A 21,959-nucleotide genomic window follows, 5' to 3' on the forward strand; every position below is an offset into this window, starting at 1 on the left:
TGGGATGTCTTTTACGCAGGATCTTAATTCAATATAGTCACCAGGAAGCAATTTACTGTTTTTCTTTGAACGCGATCCATAAATGTGGCCTGTTTTTTTTTTTTTGCTGAGAGGAATCAGGGTAAAACCAGGTCCTGTGTTCTCATCCATAAACCCACGACTTCATGGACCACCCTGACAGATCCTGTAGAGAGTACAGTTCTGTTTAATGTGTTCAGATAGAATCCTTTAATCCCAAATTTTTCCCAGAAAATATCAACATTTTAATGAAAAGTGTGTGAAAATGTGTTTTAAGGTCGGTCACAAATGTGAGCGATGTGATAATGTGATACTGAATTAATGGTAAACTTTATAATAATGTTGTATATGTAAACATTATTAAATGCATTACATTAACACAGATTAAACTACAGTATATTGTTCATGTTAGTTAATGCTTCATGTTAAATAATAACTTTTATTTAGTGCAATACTGTCACTGTGAAACTTTAATACAACATTCACTAATATCTGGCATTGTAAAGTAATCTACATTTGTGTTATGTCACAATTGTTGCTATCAATATGTTTACTCATTCCATGACCAAAACCAACAAAACTGAATAATTGTGATTTCATAATATATTAATACTAGACATCTTACAGATAATGTGTACTGAAAATGTGTTGACATATATTTTTTAACCTTTTGTTTTGGGCTTTGATGCAGAAACTTTACATATTTAATTCAGACCCTTTATTATTTGCATGAATTTAACATTGAGTAATATTTCTAGAGCTTTATAAGTGTAAACCATTTTTATGGTCACAATTGTGGATTAAATGGGAGCCTTAACTCTTTCTGCTGCTGTCCCTTTAAAATGTCTGTATGTAAATGAGCTCTGCTGTGATTTGCTGAAGCAGGTGTATTATATAAATGTATATTCAGTTGTGTGTATTTAGTAGTGCTGATGATTTATCAGTTCTGTTCTAAATGGACTGCATGGTTTTGAGTTTAGAAATCTTTTATTTTGGTTTTATTTGACATGGACTAAATCTTTATGTTTTTTAGCTTCAGTAAAAAAGCTCTTTGTGCATGCGTAAAGTTTGATTTCTAAAAGGCGTTTTAAACGTCTTCACAGATGAGTTTTTTTACAAAACTCATAATTTTTTACATTTTATGCATTCTGCAGACACTTTCATTTGAAGTGACTTCCACAAGCTGTTGAACGCTTTATTCTGATTGGTTGAGAAATGTAGGTGTGCATTATATTTTGATAAACACACACCTGATCTGTCATATGTCTTAAAATAACCACCAGAGCAATGTCTGTGCGAACAGTGGTATAAGAGAAATAATTGACTCCGGTCTTTTGAAATATTTGAAAATAATGCACACTAGCTTTGTAGGGTGGGCATTATTTGGGAATAATTCAAGTGCTTGTCGTCAATTCCCTACACACTGAAAAAAATGATTCATTCAATTTACTCAATTTTTTAAGGTAAGTGCTCGCAATTAATTTATTTAAGCTACATTTAAACATAAAAAAATTGTAAAACAAAACAAAAAACTTTTGTTTAAATGTAGCTTAAATAAATTGATTGGGACCGTTTACATTAAAAAAATTTAGTAAATTGAATGAATCATTTTTTCAGTGCATATTTTTATCATAATACTGTAGGTTCCCTGGGAATCAAACCCATGACCTGAGCGTTGCTAATGCAATGCCCTACCAGTTAATGGACAGGACTGTGTGAGGGTTAGGTTTAGGGTCATTACCTTACTAATCATAGTTAGTAAACCATCTCGTCTATAGTGTGTGTGTGTGTGGTGTCCGTATGCAGTCTGGACCTCATCTCATTCTTCACACAAACACACACACAGAGCAGCAGCAGCCGTGTTGTGCAGTGAGGTCTGGGTTGAGGTCTAACCCTTCATTAACTTCATCACTGAAAGAATGCAGGAACTCAACTATTATTACTTTCCCACAACACTGTTTCCACACTTACAAATGTCTGGATGGTGTATTAGATAACAAAATATTAAAATGCTATTTAAAATAAAATTAAAATAGAGCAGTTTTTTTTAAATTTTTACGGTTTGTCACTGAACCGTATAACCACTTTCTGTGAAAGACTAAAGTCTAAAGGGGGTCCCACACAGGACACGCAGCTCAGCACCGCGCAATTCTAAAAAACTTGAACACATTGTTTTCTATCAGTATACGCACACCGGCGCCCAGCTTCGACTCAGGAAGTTGCTTAACAACCACAAAGCACCACTCACATAGTTTAACATTAAAAAACATCATATTTGTCCCAAATCATTAACGATTAACATTGGCTGCTAACGTATATTTTGTATTTTTAAGTAGACGCTATCTGACGAGGATCGCACTTTTTAATGTGCACTTCTGGTTTACGATACATCCGAGTTGTCCTAGACACGACTCGGCGCGACGCTGAGCTGCGCGGCTGGTGTGCGACCCCCTTAAGTCCAGACTAGCATCAAAGTTGGATTTCACATTGATTACAATCTTTGTCATGATCTTACTCAGTCAATATTAAAGATATCACGAATATATTTTCACACAATATCCTTGAAACACTGAAAAAATTATTAATTCAAGTTACTCAATTTTTTAAGGTAAGTGGTTGCAATCAATTTATTTAAGCTAGAATTAAACAAAACTTCTTTTATTTTACTTTACTAATCTTTTTTGTTTAAATGTAGCTTGAAATAAATTGATTGCAACCACTTACCTTAAAAAATTGAGTAAATTGAATGAATCATTTTTTTAATGAACATGTTGGGTGAGTTAATCATACACTGTAAACAATTATTTGCTGCTTTACATTTGTTGAATCACTCAAATCAAGATTTACAAGTCTGTAACAGTGTAGACAAAGGCAGGTGGAGGATCCAAACGCAATTGATCTTTAATAAATAAAGTGATACGATGATAATCCTGACTCTCTAAAACAAAACAAGAAACCAAACACGATAAACCACATTCAACGACTGACAAAAGACAATGGAAACACTACACTGTAAAAAATACTTTGCTGCCTTAAAATTTTTTGTTGAATCAACTCGGATTTACAAGTCATTTCAACTTACTATTATTTATCTTGACTAGAGATGAGTTGTAAGTTGTAATAACTACAGGAGGTGAGTTGTTATAACTTATAAAATTAAGTTGCCTTTTCTCAACTATATTTTATAAGTTGTGACAACTCATCTCTGTTGACATGACTTGTAAATCCGAGTTGATTCAACAAAATTTTTTAAGGCAGCAAAGTATTTTTTACAGTGCAGGAAATAACATAAATTTAAATCTACAGTAAGTTACTGGAAAACAGCTGACAGTAATACTGTCATTTCTACGGAATTTTTTTTACAGTGAACATTTATTTTTATGTTACTGTAACTTAACAAATTCAACTTGTTTTTATAAGTTATGTTAACTTTTTTTAGGGCAAAACTTAAAATAGTAGGTTGAACTGACTTGTAAAACCAAGTAGTTTTAACTTCATGCTGGATTTTTTTTTACTTTGTATTTGTGTTTACTGGAGTTGGACATCTTTGTTAACTGAATTCATAAAAATCATATTGATGAGTTGATCTAGAAACTCTAGCAGTGTTTGTTTGCATTGATATTTGCCATCTGTCTAATGCAGTAACATTTATACATCCACATACATTCACATTGACAACATTTCTTTGTGATTTTTCTGTGGTTTCAATAAGAAATGAAATGAATCACCTGTGAGCCTCTCGTCTTTTCTTTCTTCTCGATTTCTCTTGGAGATTAACAGTGGCACGTATGACAGCCGCTCTGGGGTATCATCACCTCACAGAAGAGACCTCATCGGGGTCCTAATTGACTTTAGTTTTTAAATATAAAACCTTTATTAAATATGGACGGCAGACGCGGCCAGGAGCCGTTCTGCATTCGGGGCGCATAATGATGAAAGATTAGAAAGAACACAAGCTCCGAGCCGCTCTCCGTCTCCCTGTATCCCTCCGTCTATCCACGACATTTTCTGATATTTGCATGGAGCCACCAGGAGACAATAGCGTCCCATCGCCACCCTGTCAACGGATTAACCAGAATTACAGCGAGAGCTCAGGGCTTCAGATTGTGTCCTTAAAACAAAAACAGAGAGGGAGAGAGACTGGAAAAGATGGAGACTTGTGCCAAATCTCAATTCCTGCTGGATGTGTGTATTATCCAGGGAATTAGGGAGCCCACAATTAAGCATATGGGCATTAAGATAATTGTCAGTTGTGTTGGCGAATGTGACGACAGCCAGATGGATCAAACTCTCTCTCTCTACGCTCAGCATCGTGGGACATTACTTTAGATTTTACCTGCCTGAATAAATTCACAGCAATTTCACCGGCAGAGACAGAGAGGAGATATTTTGGCTGTGTACGGCTCACATTATTTCTGATATATGCATCCATTCAATACTCCATTTGCCAAAATGTAAGATATACAACAGAGCACACGGCATGAGATTCTGTATCCCACAATGCAATGCACTCCACTTCAACTTACATTTCCAGTCTTGATCTCACCTTCTCCTTCTGGGATATAATCATATTTATATATTTTTTTTAATAAGGTAATTTACTATTCTTTTATGGATGTCTCTGATAAATGTTGCACACTGAAATGCAATGTGGAGAGGTCATTGCACTAATGCATAAATGTTTAATCTTGCATAATGAAGTTTAAAATAACTTTTAAATGACAGTATGCTGCATATGTTGTGCATTCATCATTTAAGGGGGATTTTATTTTATGCTGAACATGTTAATGTTATTTAAATCAGAATGCAGTGATAAACATTGCATCACCTCTTAACGTTACATGGTAAAATCAGTGAGTGATGTCCAGATAAGGTGTTTTATTTGTTTCATATTTGTATATCCAACTTTGTGAGAAAAGTAAAATTGAGTGCATTGCATCTTGGTATTAAACATCCTCTAGTTTGGAGTTTACATGCAATAGAAATAGAGTAGTGTAGAAGTATTTCAAACATAGAGAGGGAGAGAGAGAGAGAGAGAGAGAGAGAGGTGCAGTAAAATGGTGGAGTCTTGATGTTTTGTAAAGGTGACCAGCGCCCTCTGTTGCTCATCTGTGGCAAAGCAGAATGAATGCTGAATGCTTTGTGTGCAAAAACTCATGGGCATTTTAGCTATTGATGTCTGTTTAACATGATTGTGAATACACATTTTAAGTCTTTCTCTCTCTTTTTCTCTCTCTCTCTCTCTTTTTCTCTCTCTCTCTCTCTTTCTCTCTCTCTCTCTCTCTCTCTCTCTCTCTCTCTCTCTCTCTCTCTCTCTCTCTCTCTCTCTCTCTCAGGTGGGTTCCCATCGTGAGGATGGTGTCGGTTTGAGGAGCGCTCACTCTGTTGGGTCCAGTCAAGTTCCAGGTCCACAACTTCCTGTGCAGTCAGCCACATCCCCTGACCTCAGCCAGTCTGACCCATACAGGGGTGAGTGCACAGACACACACACTCGCACAACCACACACACAGACACACACACTCGCACAACCACACACACAGACCCACACACTCGCACAACCACACACACATGCACACACACAAAAGCATGCACGCACGCACGCACAGACAAACAAATGCACACACACACTTGCACAAGTACATACACACAAGTGCACACACACAAAAGCATGCACACACAAATAAGCGCGCACACACATAAATGCACGCACACACACACAATTGCACAAGTACACACACACACAAGCATGCACACACAAATGCGCACACACATAAATGCACACACACACAATTTCACAAGTACACACACACAAGCATGCGCACACATAAATGCACACACACGCACAATTGCACAAGTACACACACACACACACACAAGCATGCACAGACAAATGCGCACATACACAAATGCACACACACACACAATTGCACAAGTACACACAAACAAATGTTCGCACAGACACATAAAAGGGCGTGCACACACAGACACACACACACACAAATGCACAGACACAAAAGCGCACACACATACTGCAGGCTGGCATAATGTTGGCACAGATCAGGCATGATGCCAACCAACCCCCCCACCGCTATCCGCCATTTTAGAGACTCCACACACAGCACAGATGCACAAACAGCATCACAACATCCCTATTGTTTAGGAAAACCAGGAAATATCAGGCAATTCTCCAGCAGTCAGAAATGATTAAGATGTCATTTTATAGATATTATAGTAAATACAGAGTTATGTGCTTCAGCAATATTTCATTGAGTAGAAATGGCTCCATGAATGTCTCTAATATAAAGTTATTAAAAATCTACTGTTTTATTCACACAAACAGCACTTAGTAGTTAACAGCACATTATCACTCAATATAGTTTTCATGAAAGTAGGATTTCTGTTATGAATTCATCAGTTTTCCATTTATGACTCATAACACGGCAGTCCGACCGATCCCCGGTCTAATGTGTAAACAGTTAGGAGTGTTAAACCATACGCCGTATTTCACTTGTGAATATGTAGTAGGAAATTGTATCTGACCTTGGAAGTGAAGCTGAACGCTTTGCACTCCTAACAGAGATCTTGGCAAGCTGTTTTCTCTCGGAAAATCCCAGCCAAACAGTTAATGAGGTGCTGAACGCCATAAAATATGACAAAGAAGATTATAAATAACACAACTGTGAATCAGAAATCATTATTTGTGCATTGAAACCAGGAGGAACTCATTCAGAATGAACAGCTATGGGTTTTTTCTGCTATAAAAATGACCACAGTAATATTGCGAGCTTTTTATGTGTACTATAGTAAAACCATGCATTTGGACATTTACAGTAAAATGGTAATATCAGTAATAAAGGGAATAAAGTATTGTTATAAAGCAAAATCATACACTGCAAAAAAGGACTTTCTTACTTAGTATTTTTGTCTTCAGTGCAAATATCTAAAAAATCTTAAATTAAGATGTATTTTCTTGATGAGCAAAATGACCTTAAATAAGAAAATAAGTCTAGTTTTTAGACCAAAAAATATACAATTTAATTGATTTTGTGCCTAAAAGAAGCAAAAAAATCTGACAATGGGGTAAGAAAAAAATTTGGGCTGGGAAAAGATTAATCGCGATTAATCGCATATAAAATAAAAATAATATATGAGTGTGTGCTGCTGTGTGTAATTATTATGTATAAATAAATACACACACATTCATGTATGTATTTAAGAAAAATTTACATGTGTATATATATTTATTTATATATATTCTATGTTATATATAAATTTAAAAAAATGATATGTAAAAAAAATTCTGACAGGAATATATGTATGTGTGTGTGGTTAAATATACACAATAATTACACACAGTACGAGAGGTGTCTAATACTTAAGTATTTTAGTTACATTTTCCAAGCATCTGTGCTTTATCAGAGCGTTTGTCTTGGGAAAAAATTTACTTTTCTTTACTAAAAAAAATTCACTAAATTCTAAAGCATAGAATAATACTGTGTATTCATTATATATTGCATATTAAAATTGATTTAATGCCTAATTACATAAAAATTGTGTACTTTTACTTTCTTGAGTAAAAGTATGATTTTTTTTTACTTAAGTAAAAGTACAAAAATGTACTAGATGTTTAATGTACTTAAATATTAAATATAAACCGAAAACTTGAAATTATGAAATGTAGTGGAGTAAAAATTATGATAATGTGTTTTGGAATGTATGTTTTCCAAAGAAAAACACTAATAAAATACGATTAAATGAAAATTTACTTTTATGCAGAAAGTACAAATACTTAAGTACTATACAACTCTGCACAGTACACACACACACATATATTATGCAAAAAATAACTTTTATTTTGTATGCAATTAATCGTGATTAATCTTTTCCCATCCCAAAAAATATTATAAAGTGTTAAGTGTTTAAGAAATTTTTTTTCTTACCCCATTGGTAGATTTTGCTTGCTTGTCTTTGGCGCCAATTCACTTAAATATGACTTATTTTGCTCATCAAGAAAATGCAACTTGATTTAGAATTTTTAGATATTTGTACTGAAAACAAGACAAAAATACTAAGAAAGTGTATACCACATATACAATGGTAATGATACTGTATATATTTTTAAGTTTAAGTCACTTTATATATGAATATATCACTGTAAAAAATGTTGCTGTAGTTATGCAGCTGTTTGCCTGTAACTTACTGTAGATTTACATTATGTAAAAGTATTTAACAATTATGTTATTTACTGGCAACAGTTTGTTCGAAGTTAAATGAAGATTAAACATTTACAAGTCTTATTTTTACAGAATAAAACTATAAAATAACAGCCTCATGCAAAGCATTCTGAGAACCACAAATCCCCATCAACGTTTTTTGTTTTTTGTTTTCTTCAGATTTTGGTTCCCAAAATGCTTTGCATGAGGCTGTTTTTATTAGTTTTATTCTGTAAAGATAAAGACTTGGTAATGTTTAACTTTTCTGTAGCCAGTAAATAACATCAATTTAAATCAAACAGCTGCCAGTTATACTGTAATTTCTACAGACATTTTTACCAGTGTATAATTTCACCACAATGTGTTTTCACATGTCTGCGAGTGACACATGCAAAAGTTGACTTTTAGGGTTTTTACATTGTATCTGTACAGAAAGAGCAGATTTACATGAACACAGTGTTTGTAAAGATGTTTTATAAAGAATATAGTTTTATAGGTGGTGAAGCTGGTGCATGAAACAGACCTTTACTAAACCGGTTAAAATTCACCAGACTTAACAACATCAAAGCCTCAATGAAAAATCCATAACATACTTTATATAGACAGAGTGTTCTTCACTTAAAAGCTGTTGTTGTGTATGAATTATCCTGTCTGTCCAGCTGTCTCATAAACACTGCCAAACATTCACATCATAATACCAATACTGTATATTTTCTGTAGGTTTTGAATACTTGAATGATCTCTTGTGCACACTAAACAGTTTAATGCACTCTACTGTATCTCACAATGTAATGCAATTTTATTATATACATCTATCATCATCAATTGCAGAACCTAATGCATTATTTTATCATCTTAAAACTGGACGAAATGCATGAACAGTCCAATATGTTACAAAATTGCATTTCAATGTAAAAGTATAAATCATAATAGTTTTAAATGATAAAGTTGTAAGCGAGAGTTCTTGAATGTGTTTTCTCCTCTCTTCTTCAGCTCTCTCCGGAGGTCTACAGGGTCACAGCACTTCATCTGTGAGTTCAGAGATTAAATCAGAAGATGAAGGAGATGAGAATCTTCAGGACAGCAAATCTATGGACTCGAAGAAAGAAGACTTGGACAGCAAGGATCTTAAATCATTAGAGAGGTCAAGATCTAGGTAACTGTATCGTGAGCGTCGCTTCATTCAAACGCCCTTCTGGACTTTGATGAAGTGACATGTGGACTGAGAGACAGCTAAACACAGAGATGACAATAATTATTCAATTATTATCAATTCAATTAGTTTATAAACACCTGCACACACAGAAACTAAAACTCATACAGTAAGTGTTGTTCTGAACATATAAAAAAATGAAAGATCTTAAACTTAAATATACAGACACACATTTATTTGTGTTATATCTCCTCTGGTTTTGGGCCGGATTTTAGCTGTTTCTCATACATGAGAGAGTAGGGTCTGTCCTGATCCCAAATTCATCCAAATGTTCCCATACAGTTCCAGGATAAACACCTCTGGCAGGGTTTATAGCTTTTCGCCTGGAATTACAAATTTGACTGATTTGATTGAAAATTTCAAGAGAAAATCTTTATTGTTTATTGAAAATGTTATTATTGTTTCTTTAAATTGTGGAGAATCACTAAATCAAATCATTTACTGTGAACCTAAGATCAACTGCAAGAAGTCTTATATTCATTTTGTTATGTCTGATATTATATAACCCTACTGTATCTTTATTCTTCATTCTCCTTTAAAGTAAAATACAACTTTAGCAATGTTACGTCTGTGACCGATATAGTCACTAAAATATTATTCATCCTTTTATTTTTGTTTGCTTTAAACGTTTGGAAAGTAGCTGTCTGTATTTACTGTGTTTTATCTTTTACACACAAACTTCGTCCCACAGTAACAATGACGACGAGGATTTGACTCCGGAGCAGAAACTGGAGCGAGAGAAGGAGCGGAGGATGGCGAATAACGCTCGTGAGCGTCTGCGTGTGCGTGATATCAACGAGGCGTTTAAAGAGCTCGGACGCATGGTGCAACTTCACCTGAAGAGCGACAAACCACAGACCAAACTTCTCATACTGCATCAGGCCGTCGCTGTCATTCTGAGCCTGGAACAACAGGTCCGAGGTCAGTATCAGCCCGAAACACAGGCAGTATATAATATACTATATGCAGTAAGACATAGCAAACAATAACACAAGGAAAAAGCAGGAATAAAGAAAAATTAAGTCATTTTCATCAAAATAATACATTTTTTTGATTATTCTTCATACATTTTGCAAAATATGAAACAATGAGAATGATGCCACATAGATCATTATAAATTGAATTTTCATTCATTTATTAGTTTTTCATGTAACATTTTCATGCTTTTTTCAAGAAAAATTACAAATATTTTCTGAGGGAAAATATCACAAGACAAATCTGGCCAAGACAAATAATCGTAACACCATTAAATTACAGTTAACAATAATCTTTAGTCTCAAACTGAAGATAAACTTTCATACAGTATGGTATCATTTTCACTGTTCTACCTTTGTTACAAGGCATCATCATCATCATCAGACACCAGGCAAATATATTGTGTATAAATAATTATACATTTTTATCGTAAAATATCTTGAAAAAAATCTGATGTGTTTTCTAATTCATCTAATCAAAAAGAATGAACTATAGTTTATATCGGAGGTCAATAATTTCTCAAAAACTGTAGACCAGTGTAATTTAAGCCTTGAAGGTACAGTTAAAAAAATAAAAAAATTCATCATTTTCTCATCCTCAAGTTCTTCCAAACCTGTACAAGTTTTTTTTTTTGCTGAACACAAATTAAGATAGTTTAAAAACTGATCTGGGGCACCATTCACTTCCATTGTATTTTTTTCCTATAATGGAGTCAATGGTGCCCCAGATCTGCTTTGTCACAAATATTCTTCAAAATATTTACAGTTTGTGTTTAGCAGAAGAAAGTCATTGATTCAAGTTTGGCAGAACTTAAGGTTGAGTAAATGATGACAAAATTTTGAATTTTTCGGTGATGAGATTTACTGTAATGACACTTTTCCTCCTCTGGATGGTGCTGTATCAGATGATTTTGTTCAGTTTGTCACCTTTATTAATCTTAACAGTTGTGTATAATCAGTAAAGTGTAAGAGATTAACTTCAGTCCTGTGTGTTTCTTATTCCAGAGAGGAATCTCAATCCTAAAGCGGCGTGTTTGAAGAGACGAGAAGAGGAGAAAGTGTCGTCGGACGGTCCTTCTCTCTCATTGGCCGGTCCCCACCATGGCATGGGCGAGGCGTCCAATCCCATGGGACAAATGTAAAGAGCCACACCCCCAGAATGGTCAGAATAATTCACTTAACACTGATCTGCTGTTGTACACGTGCCATTAACTCAAACCCAAACCACTTTCAATTCGGTTTCAATAAACCACTGTAGTTTAACGACAGGATTCATGTCACAGTTACAAACATGCCAAAGAAATCAGTTGTCTGTTTTGACAACACTTTAACTACATGACCTGAAATTGAACTCATAAATTTGTGGTGATAGAGATCATCTCTTCAGATCGATCGATTGGCGCAGTTTAACAACAGATTAGCCGTAAGTGTGTACACAGATTCTGCTTTCAAAATACAAAAGCTGTTTATATATTACATGAATAAAGCTCTTGATATGAATGTATTTGTACATTAGGAGGCACATGTACACAAAATCTCTGAGCGTTGTGTTGAGATGTGCATTGTTGTGCGTTGTGTGATTAAAATAGTTGGAAAACACTTTACAATAAGGTTGTATTTGTAAAGACAAGAAAGCGCGTTAGCTTGCATGAAATATCAATGAACAATACTTTTACAACATTTAATATTCTTAGTAGTTTATGTTACTTTCTGCATTTACTAATACATTTTTTAAATCAAACATTTAAACAATGCACTATTAACTAACATGAATGCTGAAAAATATATTAGTATTGCTTTATTGTTCATTGTTTGTTCATGTTAGTTTATGCATTTACTAATGTTATTGTAAAGTGTTACCAAATTGTCTTTAGATTCTTTGTTTTTTATTGTTCGTTTGTTTGGTTTTGTCTTTTTACTCTCTATATTACCAGCTATAAAATGCATAACAAGCTGTAATGTGCTCAGTTGACATTGCATCATGGGTGTGAACAGATATGAGGTTTCAAAGGTTTCAGATGTTCCCTGTGTAAGTTATAATAAGGTGTTGTTAATGAGTTATTAAGGATTAAATGAAGCCGCGTTTCCTTTGACATGTTTAACTAGAGGAAAAACACTCAGCGCTATCTGACAATGTAAGAGTCACATTTATATATCTTACAGAAAATATAAAATATATCATAATCTTTTTGTGATTTATGCTTTTCTATAAAAACTCATAAACCATCATATAAAGATCATTTACTAAAAATATAAACTTGATATCTTTAATATCGACTGAGTAAGATCATGACAAAGATTGAAATCAAACTCAGATGCATCTTTATAAGACTTCCCATACAGCAAAAGTTTAATAAAATATATTTTTCAAAATATACAAAAAATGGTCAAAAAAATATTTGCTGCAATATGTTTGCAAAAATATATTTTTCACCGATATATATTTTTTGCCATTTTGAAATCTATTTAAAAAATAAATACATTTTAAAGCATTAAAAATATATATTTAGCCTTCCATATATTTCAATCAAAAGAAATAAATTGTTACAAACCTGTAAACATAAAAAAGGCTATACTTTATAAACTATACTTCATAAAACTAATTTGTATTTAGCATATATTTAAAATATATTTTGGCAAAGAATACATTTTTACCATATGAGATGTAAAATTGAGATGAATGTTTGCTTGCCCTTGAAACACTAAAAAAATGATTCATTCAATTTACTCAATTTATTTAAGCTACATTTAAACAAGAGTTATTTATTGTATTTTAATGTACACATTTTTTTGTTGAAATGTAGCTTAAATAAATTGATTGCAACCACTTACCTTATCATTTTTTTAGTGAATACATTTTAAAATATATGTTAATATATGAAGGATAAAACTAAATATATTTCCAAATTCAAAAATGTAATCAATTGAGCATTACTTTTTACAAAATGTATTTTGCATATATTTAAATATATATTTTTGGCCAGACAAATTTTTGTATTTTTTTGCCGTATGGGTCTGGATTTTCCAGACAGGGTCACATTTATGAAACCATTAAGATTGTTTGCATTTTTGTCAATTAAGCACATTTTCAGTCTAGCTATAATACAGACAAACATAATCTCCCTCTTTAAAGAAGTGTTGTTGTATCACTATAAGATTTCTCTTTGTGTTTCAGGTCGAAGCTGCCAGAGTTCATTAAAATGATGAGCAATCACTTCCTTTGACAGCCTGATTTCTGCCCCGATCATCAATCAATCAATCAATCAAACAAACTTCCATCCGATCGATCGGCTTCTGTTTCCTCTTCTTAACTGGATCACACCATCTGTAAGGATTTACTGTAAATTACGGCTCGGGACCGTCGTCTGTATCTTCCTTCAAACATTCCCTGCTAAAAAACGAAGACGATCGTACGAAACACAAAGATTTGAAGCATGCAGACATCGGTGGGATTTTTCAAACATATCATGTTGTGACGACAGCCCTTTGATTTCAATGGCAATCTCATCCACACTGTGGAGCTTCTGTAGCTGTGCCTCCTCACGGACGTCTGAACGGACCAAGAGATTTACTCGATTATCAATCGGTCCATGTTGAGTTTGGGGCGAGAGAGAGAGAGAGAGAGAGGGGTTTTGAATCAACAACAAGAAGAGATTAGGCTGTAGAATTACACAAAATTGTTCAAACCTTTGCAATAATGATCTTTGTTGTGTGTAAAAGTGTACTTGTTGAGTCAAATTCGACAGGGACGTCAAACCAGCAGACCCTGACAATGAAAATTCGGAGGGCGTTGTTTCTCCGCCACCAACGATCAGGTTTGGGCTCATAGTAGGAAGCATTGACTATCAGTCAACTAAAATTTGCCCTTAAGGAGCCACAGGTCATAGTTTAGGTTAAGAGTAAACACGTGCTCGACGACCAAACCCCGTTTAGCAAAAGATGCCCGACATTGCTTTTGTTTCCGACCCTCTAGACATCATCTCTCCTGTCGAACCCCTCCCGAGATGCAATTTTAACGTAACGAAACTTCAACCGATGTGCCTTTTAGAGCTCATATCATCACACAACTCATTATCAGAACTTTCTAGAATGCAAGTGTAGGATATGTTAGTCTTTAGGTCTATGCAGTCAGGTATTTTATGGCCTGGAATTTAAAAAAAAAAAGTAAAAAGGTAAAAAAAGTATTTTTTGGATAAACTGTATTTAATGTACTGTATGCTTATATGTAATTAGACGGTGTGTCCGCCCCACCCATAACCCCGCCCAACTCGCCACCTGTCACCGTTGTTATTGAGCATTGTAATATAGCAGCTTTTATGAATACTTGAGCCACTGTAGTCCACAGTACAAATGTGTGCTTATACGTCTACAATGTTTGGTTGCTTTTTTTAAATCTTTTTATTGTTTGTCTGTGCTGGTTTCTTTGGTATAAAAAAGGGAGAAAAAATATGAGAAGCCACACACGTCTCTTGAGTATCGGCAGTGGATTTATCGACCCAAACAACAGGAGGCACTGACAAAAAATGTGTATTAAAAAAAAAACATTATATATAAATGTATAAATATATACAGTATATAAAGAGAGGCGTCGATTCCATTGGATCGGAAGGAGTTGACGTGGAGTGATGTTTCTTTATTTCCGTAAAGCCGCGCGAGACGTGACTCTGACGCCTCAGCGGGACCGACGGGTCGTCCGCTTTCGCCAAACCCGTGACGACTACCACGAAAAGGGAAACACGGACATTTGTAAATTGTATGCGACAAATGCGAACTTACCATTATTTTGAAATTGTGTATGTAAAAGTTATATTTTTACATGTAGGCTGTTGTTACTTTGTGTTTAGAAAATGCGTTGTATTCGTTATTTCTTTTCTAAAAAATTTCTTTGTTATAAGGCGAAAAAAGAATTCATTGTGTGTTGAAACGTGTCACATTGAAAATGTAGTGAGGTCAAAAGCAAAAAAACATCATGTTTATATTTTTCTTTTACAAACTGTGGGTTGGGAATCAAATCGATATGATTATTCTCTCGTCCTCATCATTTCATTGTCATTTTTTTTTATTGTATTTCTGAGGAGGTTTGTGTAAATAGTATCACGTTTTCAACTGACGGTCACGTGACCCGGTGAATACATGATTAACATTATGAGTGTTGGGAATTTTGGAAATATATTGGAAATGAATTCGGTGATTTTTACAAACTGCATCACAAACATTATCTGACTCGTCTTCATCCGTGTGCCACAATTCCCATATATTCCAGCGCCATTTCCATGGAAAGCTTTCAAAATTCCCAGACTTTCCTAGTGTTAACAATCAGATCTCAATTTCAACCAGTGACACTGAATGAACTGGATTTGTTTGGTGATGGTGGTTTAAAATGATGTTACACAGGCCTCAGAACTGCTGGCTTTTACCAAGATGCAAAATGTCAGATTTTTTTACTTTACTTATTTGCAGATTCAAACTGCATCATTTTAACACTCCAACAAAACCCTATAGAGTATTTAAAGGTGTAGTACATCTGTACTTCTGTATCGCTTCAGACACGCTGGTGTTTTTGTCCTTTCGGTCGGTTTTGAACATCTGAAGTTGTATTTTGCCAGTGCTAAAGATGTTTGAATAATTCGTGCTCATCATGTTGTTGTTTTCTTCCTATGATTGCAGTGGAAAGATGATGTTTTCCTCTTGGTTGTTCATAATGTACATACTTGTTATTGCTTTTATTAACTGACTTTTTTAGTCAAATGCAAAACTAAAGTGTAAGCGATCTTTTCGCCATGGTCAGAATGGGCATCTCAGATGGAGGATAAAGATTATTCGAGCCAAACAGCATCGTACAGCTGGTCTTTGGTAAGGTTTTTTTGCGCACAGATCTGCGGTTTGTATGGGTGCTCGTTGTGCTTTGTGTCATCAAGTTTTTGGAGAAATACGTTTTCTTTTTGTCACTTGAGTGTGATTTCAATAAAGAGAGAGACGTTCTAGAAGCCTGTGGATGCTTCTGCGCCTCGGTTTCATCACCAGATGATCCTCTTGTCATGAGAAGATAAACTGTTATCAAGTACATTTATTTTTATTGGGAAACAACAATGAGTAAAAAACATTATTGCTGTGCAGAGTTTGATCACGCTTTATTTCACTTTCAGTTCAGTAAAGATTAAATGAATAAAGCCAACGCCAAAACCATGATAAAGCACAAATGGAAAGCAAACAGCAAGATTAAAATCTCTACAAATAATAAATACTGCAGGAAACTTAACTTGAGTTCAGTGTTTTAAAGCCTTTAAATGCAGAAAACAGTGAGACTCGCTGTCATGCACCTGTGCCTCAAGGTTTCTCACAAAACTTCTTTTGTCTACTGCACATGGAGAAAACAAACTATATTTGGCATATGATTAAGCCAGGGGTAATGCTTTTATACCAGAAACATTGACAAAACAAGACAAAAGTACAAAACAAACATCAGCTTGACATTTTGTGGAATCATTTCAAGGTTAAAATTTATTTAAAGACGTTGATTTTGAGACAAAGCTGTGCATGATTGGTTGAGACGGCCTTAGGTATTTAAAGAGATCTGTATCATCCAATCAGAAACAGCCATTCAACACTCAAACTAACAGCAATTACAGTTTTTGATCGATGTGTGGCTGTTTGTCACAATCATGTGTGTGTGTGTGTGTGTGTGTGTGTGTGTGTGTGTGTGTGTGTGTGTGTGTGTGTGTGTGTGTGTGTGTGTGTGTGTGTGTGTGTGTGCGTGCGTGCGTGCGTGCGTGTGTGTGTGTCTGCGTGCATGCATGTGTATATGTTGTGTGTTGTTTTCTCATTTTAAGTTTTTTATTGTTTTCCTCTATGTTATAATTATTATGTTATCATACAGCATCTGAACAGGTTTTGTGCAGGGCTGTTGCTTCATTTAAAGTTCATCTTTCATCATCCTGTAGTTGTTTAAATGTTGTCTTGTACATACAGTAACATTTGTAGCAATAAATGTGTCATTTTATTGACCTGTAGCTTTGATCATTGCCTTTTTTAGCCTATAAGTATAAGGGAAGTATATCTGGCTTTCTAAATGATCTGACATGAATCCATTATATAGTCATAGCAGTGAAAATGTTAAATTAAAAGCATTTATAAATCTAATACATTTTTCACAAACTATCAAACAATCTGCTGTCATTCAGCTGACATCCATACAGTATGTATTTTACTGTTTTTGATCACAAATGGAGACAAATGAAAACTTAATTTAATGTTTTTTCCATTATTAATTAATTAGATTGAATCCTAAATAAACAACAAATGAAGTTTGAATGCTTTGTTTTGAATTTGGAAGCATGTTTCTAAAAGAGGGGCCTCATATTAGTACCTTCATTCTTAAATTGGGGTGGCAAGTGGTGTCTCTCTACTTTACAACAGTTAAAATAAACTTTAAATACCAATAAATTGTCAAATGTTTTTCATGTTTTGTATTTTCTGTAGGATAAACACAATTCATGAATTATTAGCAATTACATTTTTTATTTTAAAATAGATATTTAATTGAGTTTGAGAGATTGCATTTGTAAGAAAATATGCATGTCCCCACCATATCTCAGAGAGGTATCATGAATTGTCATTGCAACAAATTTTATGAAATTATTTAAAAATAAATATGTATTTTGTAATATTTAAGAAAAAAGTAGTTTCCCCCAAATCCATATCTGTGGTGTTACAACAATGGACTGCGCCCCTTTAAGAAAAGAAGGACATATATTTGGACTCCTTCCTGTGTGTAAAGGTCATTATGCTGGGTGATCTGAGGGGTGCGTGGTGATGGCATTCTTTCTTTTTCGTTTTCTTAAAGTTAGCTACATTTCTGACATTTTTATGTGTTGCAATTAGTGTCTGTGGTGTTATAACAGGCAGACATAAACATGTTCAATTTTTTTTGAATGGATATAGCATATTAATCTCATTTTAAATGCATCACAATACATTTATTAAAAAGCATTTTTACAATTTCTGCCTCTGGTTTGCCACCTCAATTGAAGAATGACCCTTCTGTTGTTTTGTGTTGAATTGCAATTGCATTGTTTCTTCTTAACTCTTCTCTAGTGAATAGTTTTACTGTAAACAGTCTAACAGTAACACCCAGTTTTGAAAGTGACATCATTGGTTTGAACATGTTTTGAGCCGTGATGAGTCACATGCTGTAGGTGCAACACTACACTGTTGTATGTGAAAACTCTGTCATGACCTCATTTTTCTCATCCTGTGACGTTTACATGCGTCTCATCGCTGTCTGTCACTTCAGATCCTCCCTGATCTCCTGAAAGAACATCATGCTCAGAAATTCTGTAATTTCCAGGCTCCTTCGTAAGTTACAGACACAATGTTCACCTCATTTGCCACAAGCATGTGTGTTATTTAATAATGATTACATTAATTCGTGTACCAGACAGTTTTATGACTCTCGAAGTCGTTTATCTCTCAATGTCCTCATAACAAAAATTCAACCTTAAACCAGTAACATACAGTAGTGTGAAACAGACACCGGCTCCCACAAGGACAAGAGATTAGGAAACATACTGTATAAGGTGTGAGATATTACATGAAGATGTGAGACTGGTCAGTGGCTTGGATTTTTGGAATAGAAATGATCTCAGAACTAAAAACACTAGAGGTCGATAGAAAATAAGAGATAGGGTTAATGTGTTTAACTACACTAGTCAACATTTGAAGTGGATCAAAACTTTTCCTAAAAGTTTTCTTAAAACCAATATCCAATACCCGTTCTTGTTTTAGGACAAATTTGATGAATGTTTGTGATCCACTTCAAATGTTGACTAGTATAGTTCAGCGTGACACTAGCACACTTAGTTTCTGAGGAAACACACAAACTGATGTTTTACCTAAAATGCACAATATCATGATTTAAATAAAAGCCTCTGCCAGATGCACAAATATAAATGCTTGTGTCTGGGTTAGGTTCACTTTGACTTCTGGATATCAGCTCAGTTGTAATGGAGACCAACACCAATGTTATCGTGACATTATGTGATAAACGTATCATTTTGTTATCATCTTCAAACACATTTTACACCCATTCTGCCTTTTTGATTTCTTTTATTAATGACAGTTTCACACAAAAAACTAAAGTAGTAAAGGTAGCACTTTAATCTCCGGTTACCATGCGAACCAAAAAAAACCCCAATGAGCATCACTGAAGATTCAAAACTTTGTATTGCCAAGCAACACACAAACTGAAAATCCAGGACATCCTGTGATCTTAAGGTGATCGAAAATATGCTGTTCAAAAATGTGCTCCTCACCCAGAGCTCACATTCTAATTGAAGCTCCTCCCCCAGAGATCACATTCTTATGGAAGTCCCTCCCCCAAACTTACATTCTAATTAAAGCTCCTCCCTCAGAGCTCACATTCTTATGGAAGCCCCTCCCCCAGACTTACATTAGGCTTGTTCGACTTCATGCGTGATCAAAGAACCATGAGAGCGATTTGCAAAATCAAACGGAAGAGCTCATATTCTGATTGAAGCCCCTCCCTCAGAGCTCATATTCTGACTGAAGCTCCTCCCTCAGAGCTCATATTCTGATTGAAGCCCCTCCCTCAGAGCTCATATTCTGACTGAAGCTCCTCCCTCAGAGCTCATATTCTGATTGAAGTCCATCCCTCAGAGCTCATATTCTGACTGAAGCTCCTCCCTCAGAGCTCATATTCTGATTGAAGTCCATCCCTCAGAGCTCATATTCTGACTGAAGCTCCTCCCTCAGAGCTCATATTCTGACTGAAGCCCCTCCCTCAGAGTTCATATTCTGATTGAAGCCCCTCCTTCAGAGCTCATATTCTGATTTAAGCTCCTCCCTCAGAGCTCATATTCTGACTTAAGTCCCTCCCTCAGAGCTCATATTCTGACTGAAGCCCCTCCCTCAGAGCTCATATTCTGATTGAAGCCCCTCCCTCAGAGCTCATATTCTGACTGAAGCTCCTCCCTTAGAGCTCATATTCTGATTGAAGTCCATCCCTCAGAGCTCATATTCTGACTGAAGCTCCTTCCTCAGAGCTCATATTCTGACTGAAGCTCCTCCCTCAGAGCTCATATTTTGATTGAATTCCCTCCCTCAGAGCTCATATTCTGATTGAAGCCCCTCCTTCAGAGCTCATATTCTGTTTGAAGCCCCTCCCTCAGAGTTCATATTCTGATTGAAGTCCCTCCCTCAGAGCTCATATTCTGATTGAAGCTCCTCCCTCAGAGCTCATATTCTGATTGAAGCCCCTCCTTCAGAGCTCATATTCTGATTTAAGCTCCTCCCTCAGAGCTCATATTCTGACTTAAGTCCCTCCCTCAGAGCTCATATTCTGACTGAAGCCCCTCCCTCAGAGCTCATATTCTGATTGAAGCCCCTCCCTCAGAGCTCATATTCTGACTGAAGCTCCTCCCTTAGAGCTCATATTCTGATTGAAGTCCATCCCTCAGAGCTCATATTCTGACTGAAGCTCCTCCCTCAGAGCTCATATTCTGACTGAAGCTCCTCCCTCAGAGCTCATATTCTGATTGAAGTCCATCCCTCAGAGCTCATATTCTGACTGAAGCTCCTCCCTCAGAGCTCATATTCTGATTGAAGTCCATCCCTCAGAGCTCATATTCTGACTGAAGCTCCTCCCTCAGAGCTCATATTCTGACTGAAGCCCCTCCCTCAGAGTTCATATTCTGATTGAAGCCCCTCCTTCAGAGCTCATATTCTGATTTAAGCTCCTCCCTCAGAGCTCATATTCTGACTTAAGTCCCTCCCTCAGAGCTCATATTCTGACTGAAGCCCCTCCCTCAGAGCTCATATTCTGATTGAAGCCCCTCCCTCAGAGCTCATATTCTGACTGAAGCTCCTCCCTTAGAGCTCATATTCTGATTGAAGTCCATCCCTCAGAGCTCATATTCTGACTGAAGCTCCTTCCTCAGAGCTCATATTCTGACTGAAGCTCCTCCCTCAGAGCTCATATTTTGATTGAATTCCCTCCCTCAGAGCTCATATTCTGATTGAAGCCCCTCCTTCAGAGCTCATATTCTGTTTGAAGCCCCTCCCTCAGAGTTCATATTCTGATTGAAGTCCCTCCCTCAGAGCTCATATTCTGATTGAAGCTCCTCCCTCAGAGCTCATATTCTGATTGAAGCCCCTCCTTCAGAGCTCATATTCTGATTTAAGCTCCTCCCTCAGAGCTCATATTCTGACTTAAGTCCCTCCCTCAGAGCTCATATTCTGACTGAAGCCCCTCCCTCAGAGCTCATATTCTGATTGAAGCCCCTCCCTCAGAGCTCATATTCTGACTGAAGCTCCTCCCTTAGAGCTCATATTCTGATTGAAGTCCATCCCTCAGAGCTCATATTCTGACTGAAGCTCCTTCCTCAGAGCTCATATTCTGACTGAAGCTCCTCCCTCAGAGCTCATATTTTGATTGAATTCCCTCCCTCAGAGCTCATATTCTGATTGAAGCCCCTCCTTCAGAGCTCATATTCTGTTTGAAGCCCCTCCCTCAGAGTTCATAT

General features: G+C 35.7%; 1 protein-coding gene across 12 annotated transcripts in view; it reads left to right on the forward strand.

Moving 5' to 3' along the window:
- Nucleotides 1–17,429, forward strand: part of tcf4 (transcription factor 4) — a 144,712-nt gene extending 127,283 nt beyond the window's left edge. For 5 of the 12 annotated variants that reach the window (XM_065243626.2, XM_065243628.2, XM_065243623.2 and 2 more), the window contains 5 exons: nucleotides 5,355–5,487; nucleotides 9,226–9,388; nucleotides 10,137–10,366; nucleotides 11,425–11,557; nucleotides 13,595–17,429. In XM_065243626.2, the coding sequence (XP_065099698.1) occupies nucleotides 5,355–5,487; nucleotides 9,226–9,388; nucleotides 10,137–10,366; nucleotides 11,425–11,557; nucleotides 13,595–13,643 (708 nt within the window). In that variant the 3' untranslated portion in view covers nucleotides 13,644–17,429. Of the gene's footprint in view, nucleotides 1–5,354; nucleotides 5,488–9,225; nucleotides 9,389–10,136; nucleotides 10,367–11,424; nucleotides 11,582–13,594 lie in introns of all 12 variants that reach the window. The other 7 variants (XM_065243631.2, XM_065243629.1, XM_065243634.2 and 4 more) reach the window with 3 other exon arrangements.
- Nucleotides 17,430–21,959: the final 4,530 nt, after the last annotated feature.

This window comes from Paramisgurnus dabryanus, chromosome 18 (genome assembly GCF_030506205.2).
Source record: "Paramisgurnus dabryanus chromosome 18, PD_genome_1.1, whole genome shotgun sequence".
Taxonomy (NCBI): domain Eukaryota; kingdom Metazoa; phylum Chordata; class Actinopteri; order Cypriniformes; family Cobitidae; genus Paramisgurnus; species Paramisgurnus dabryanus.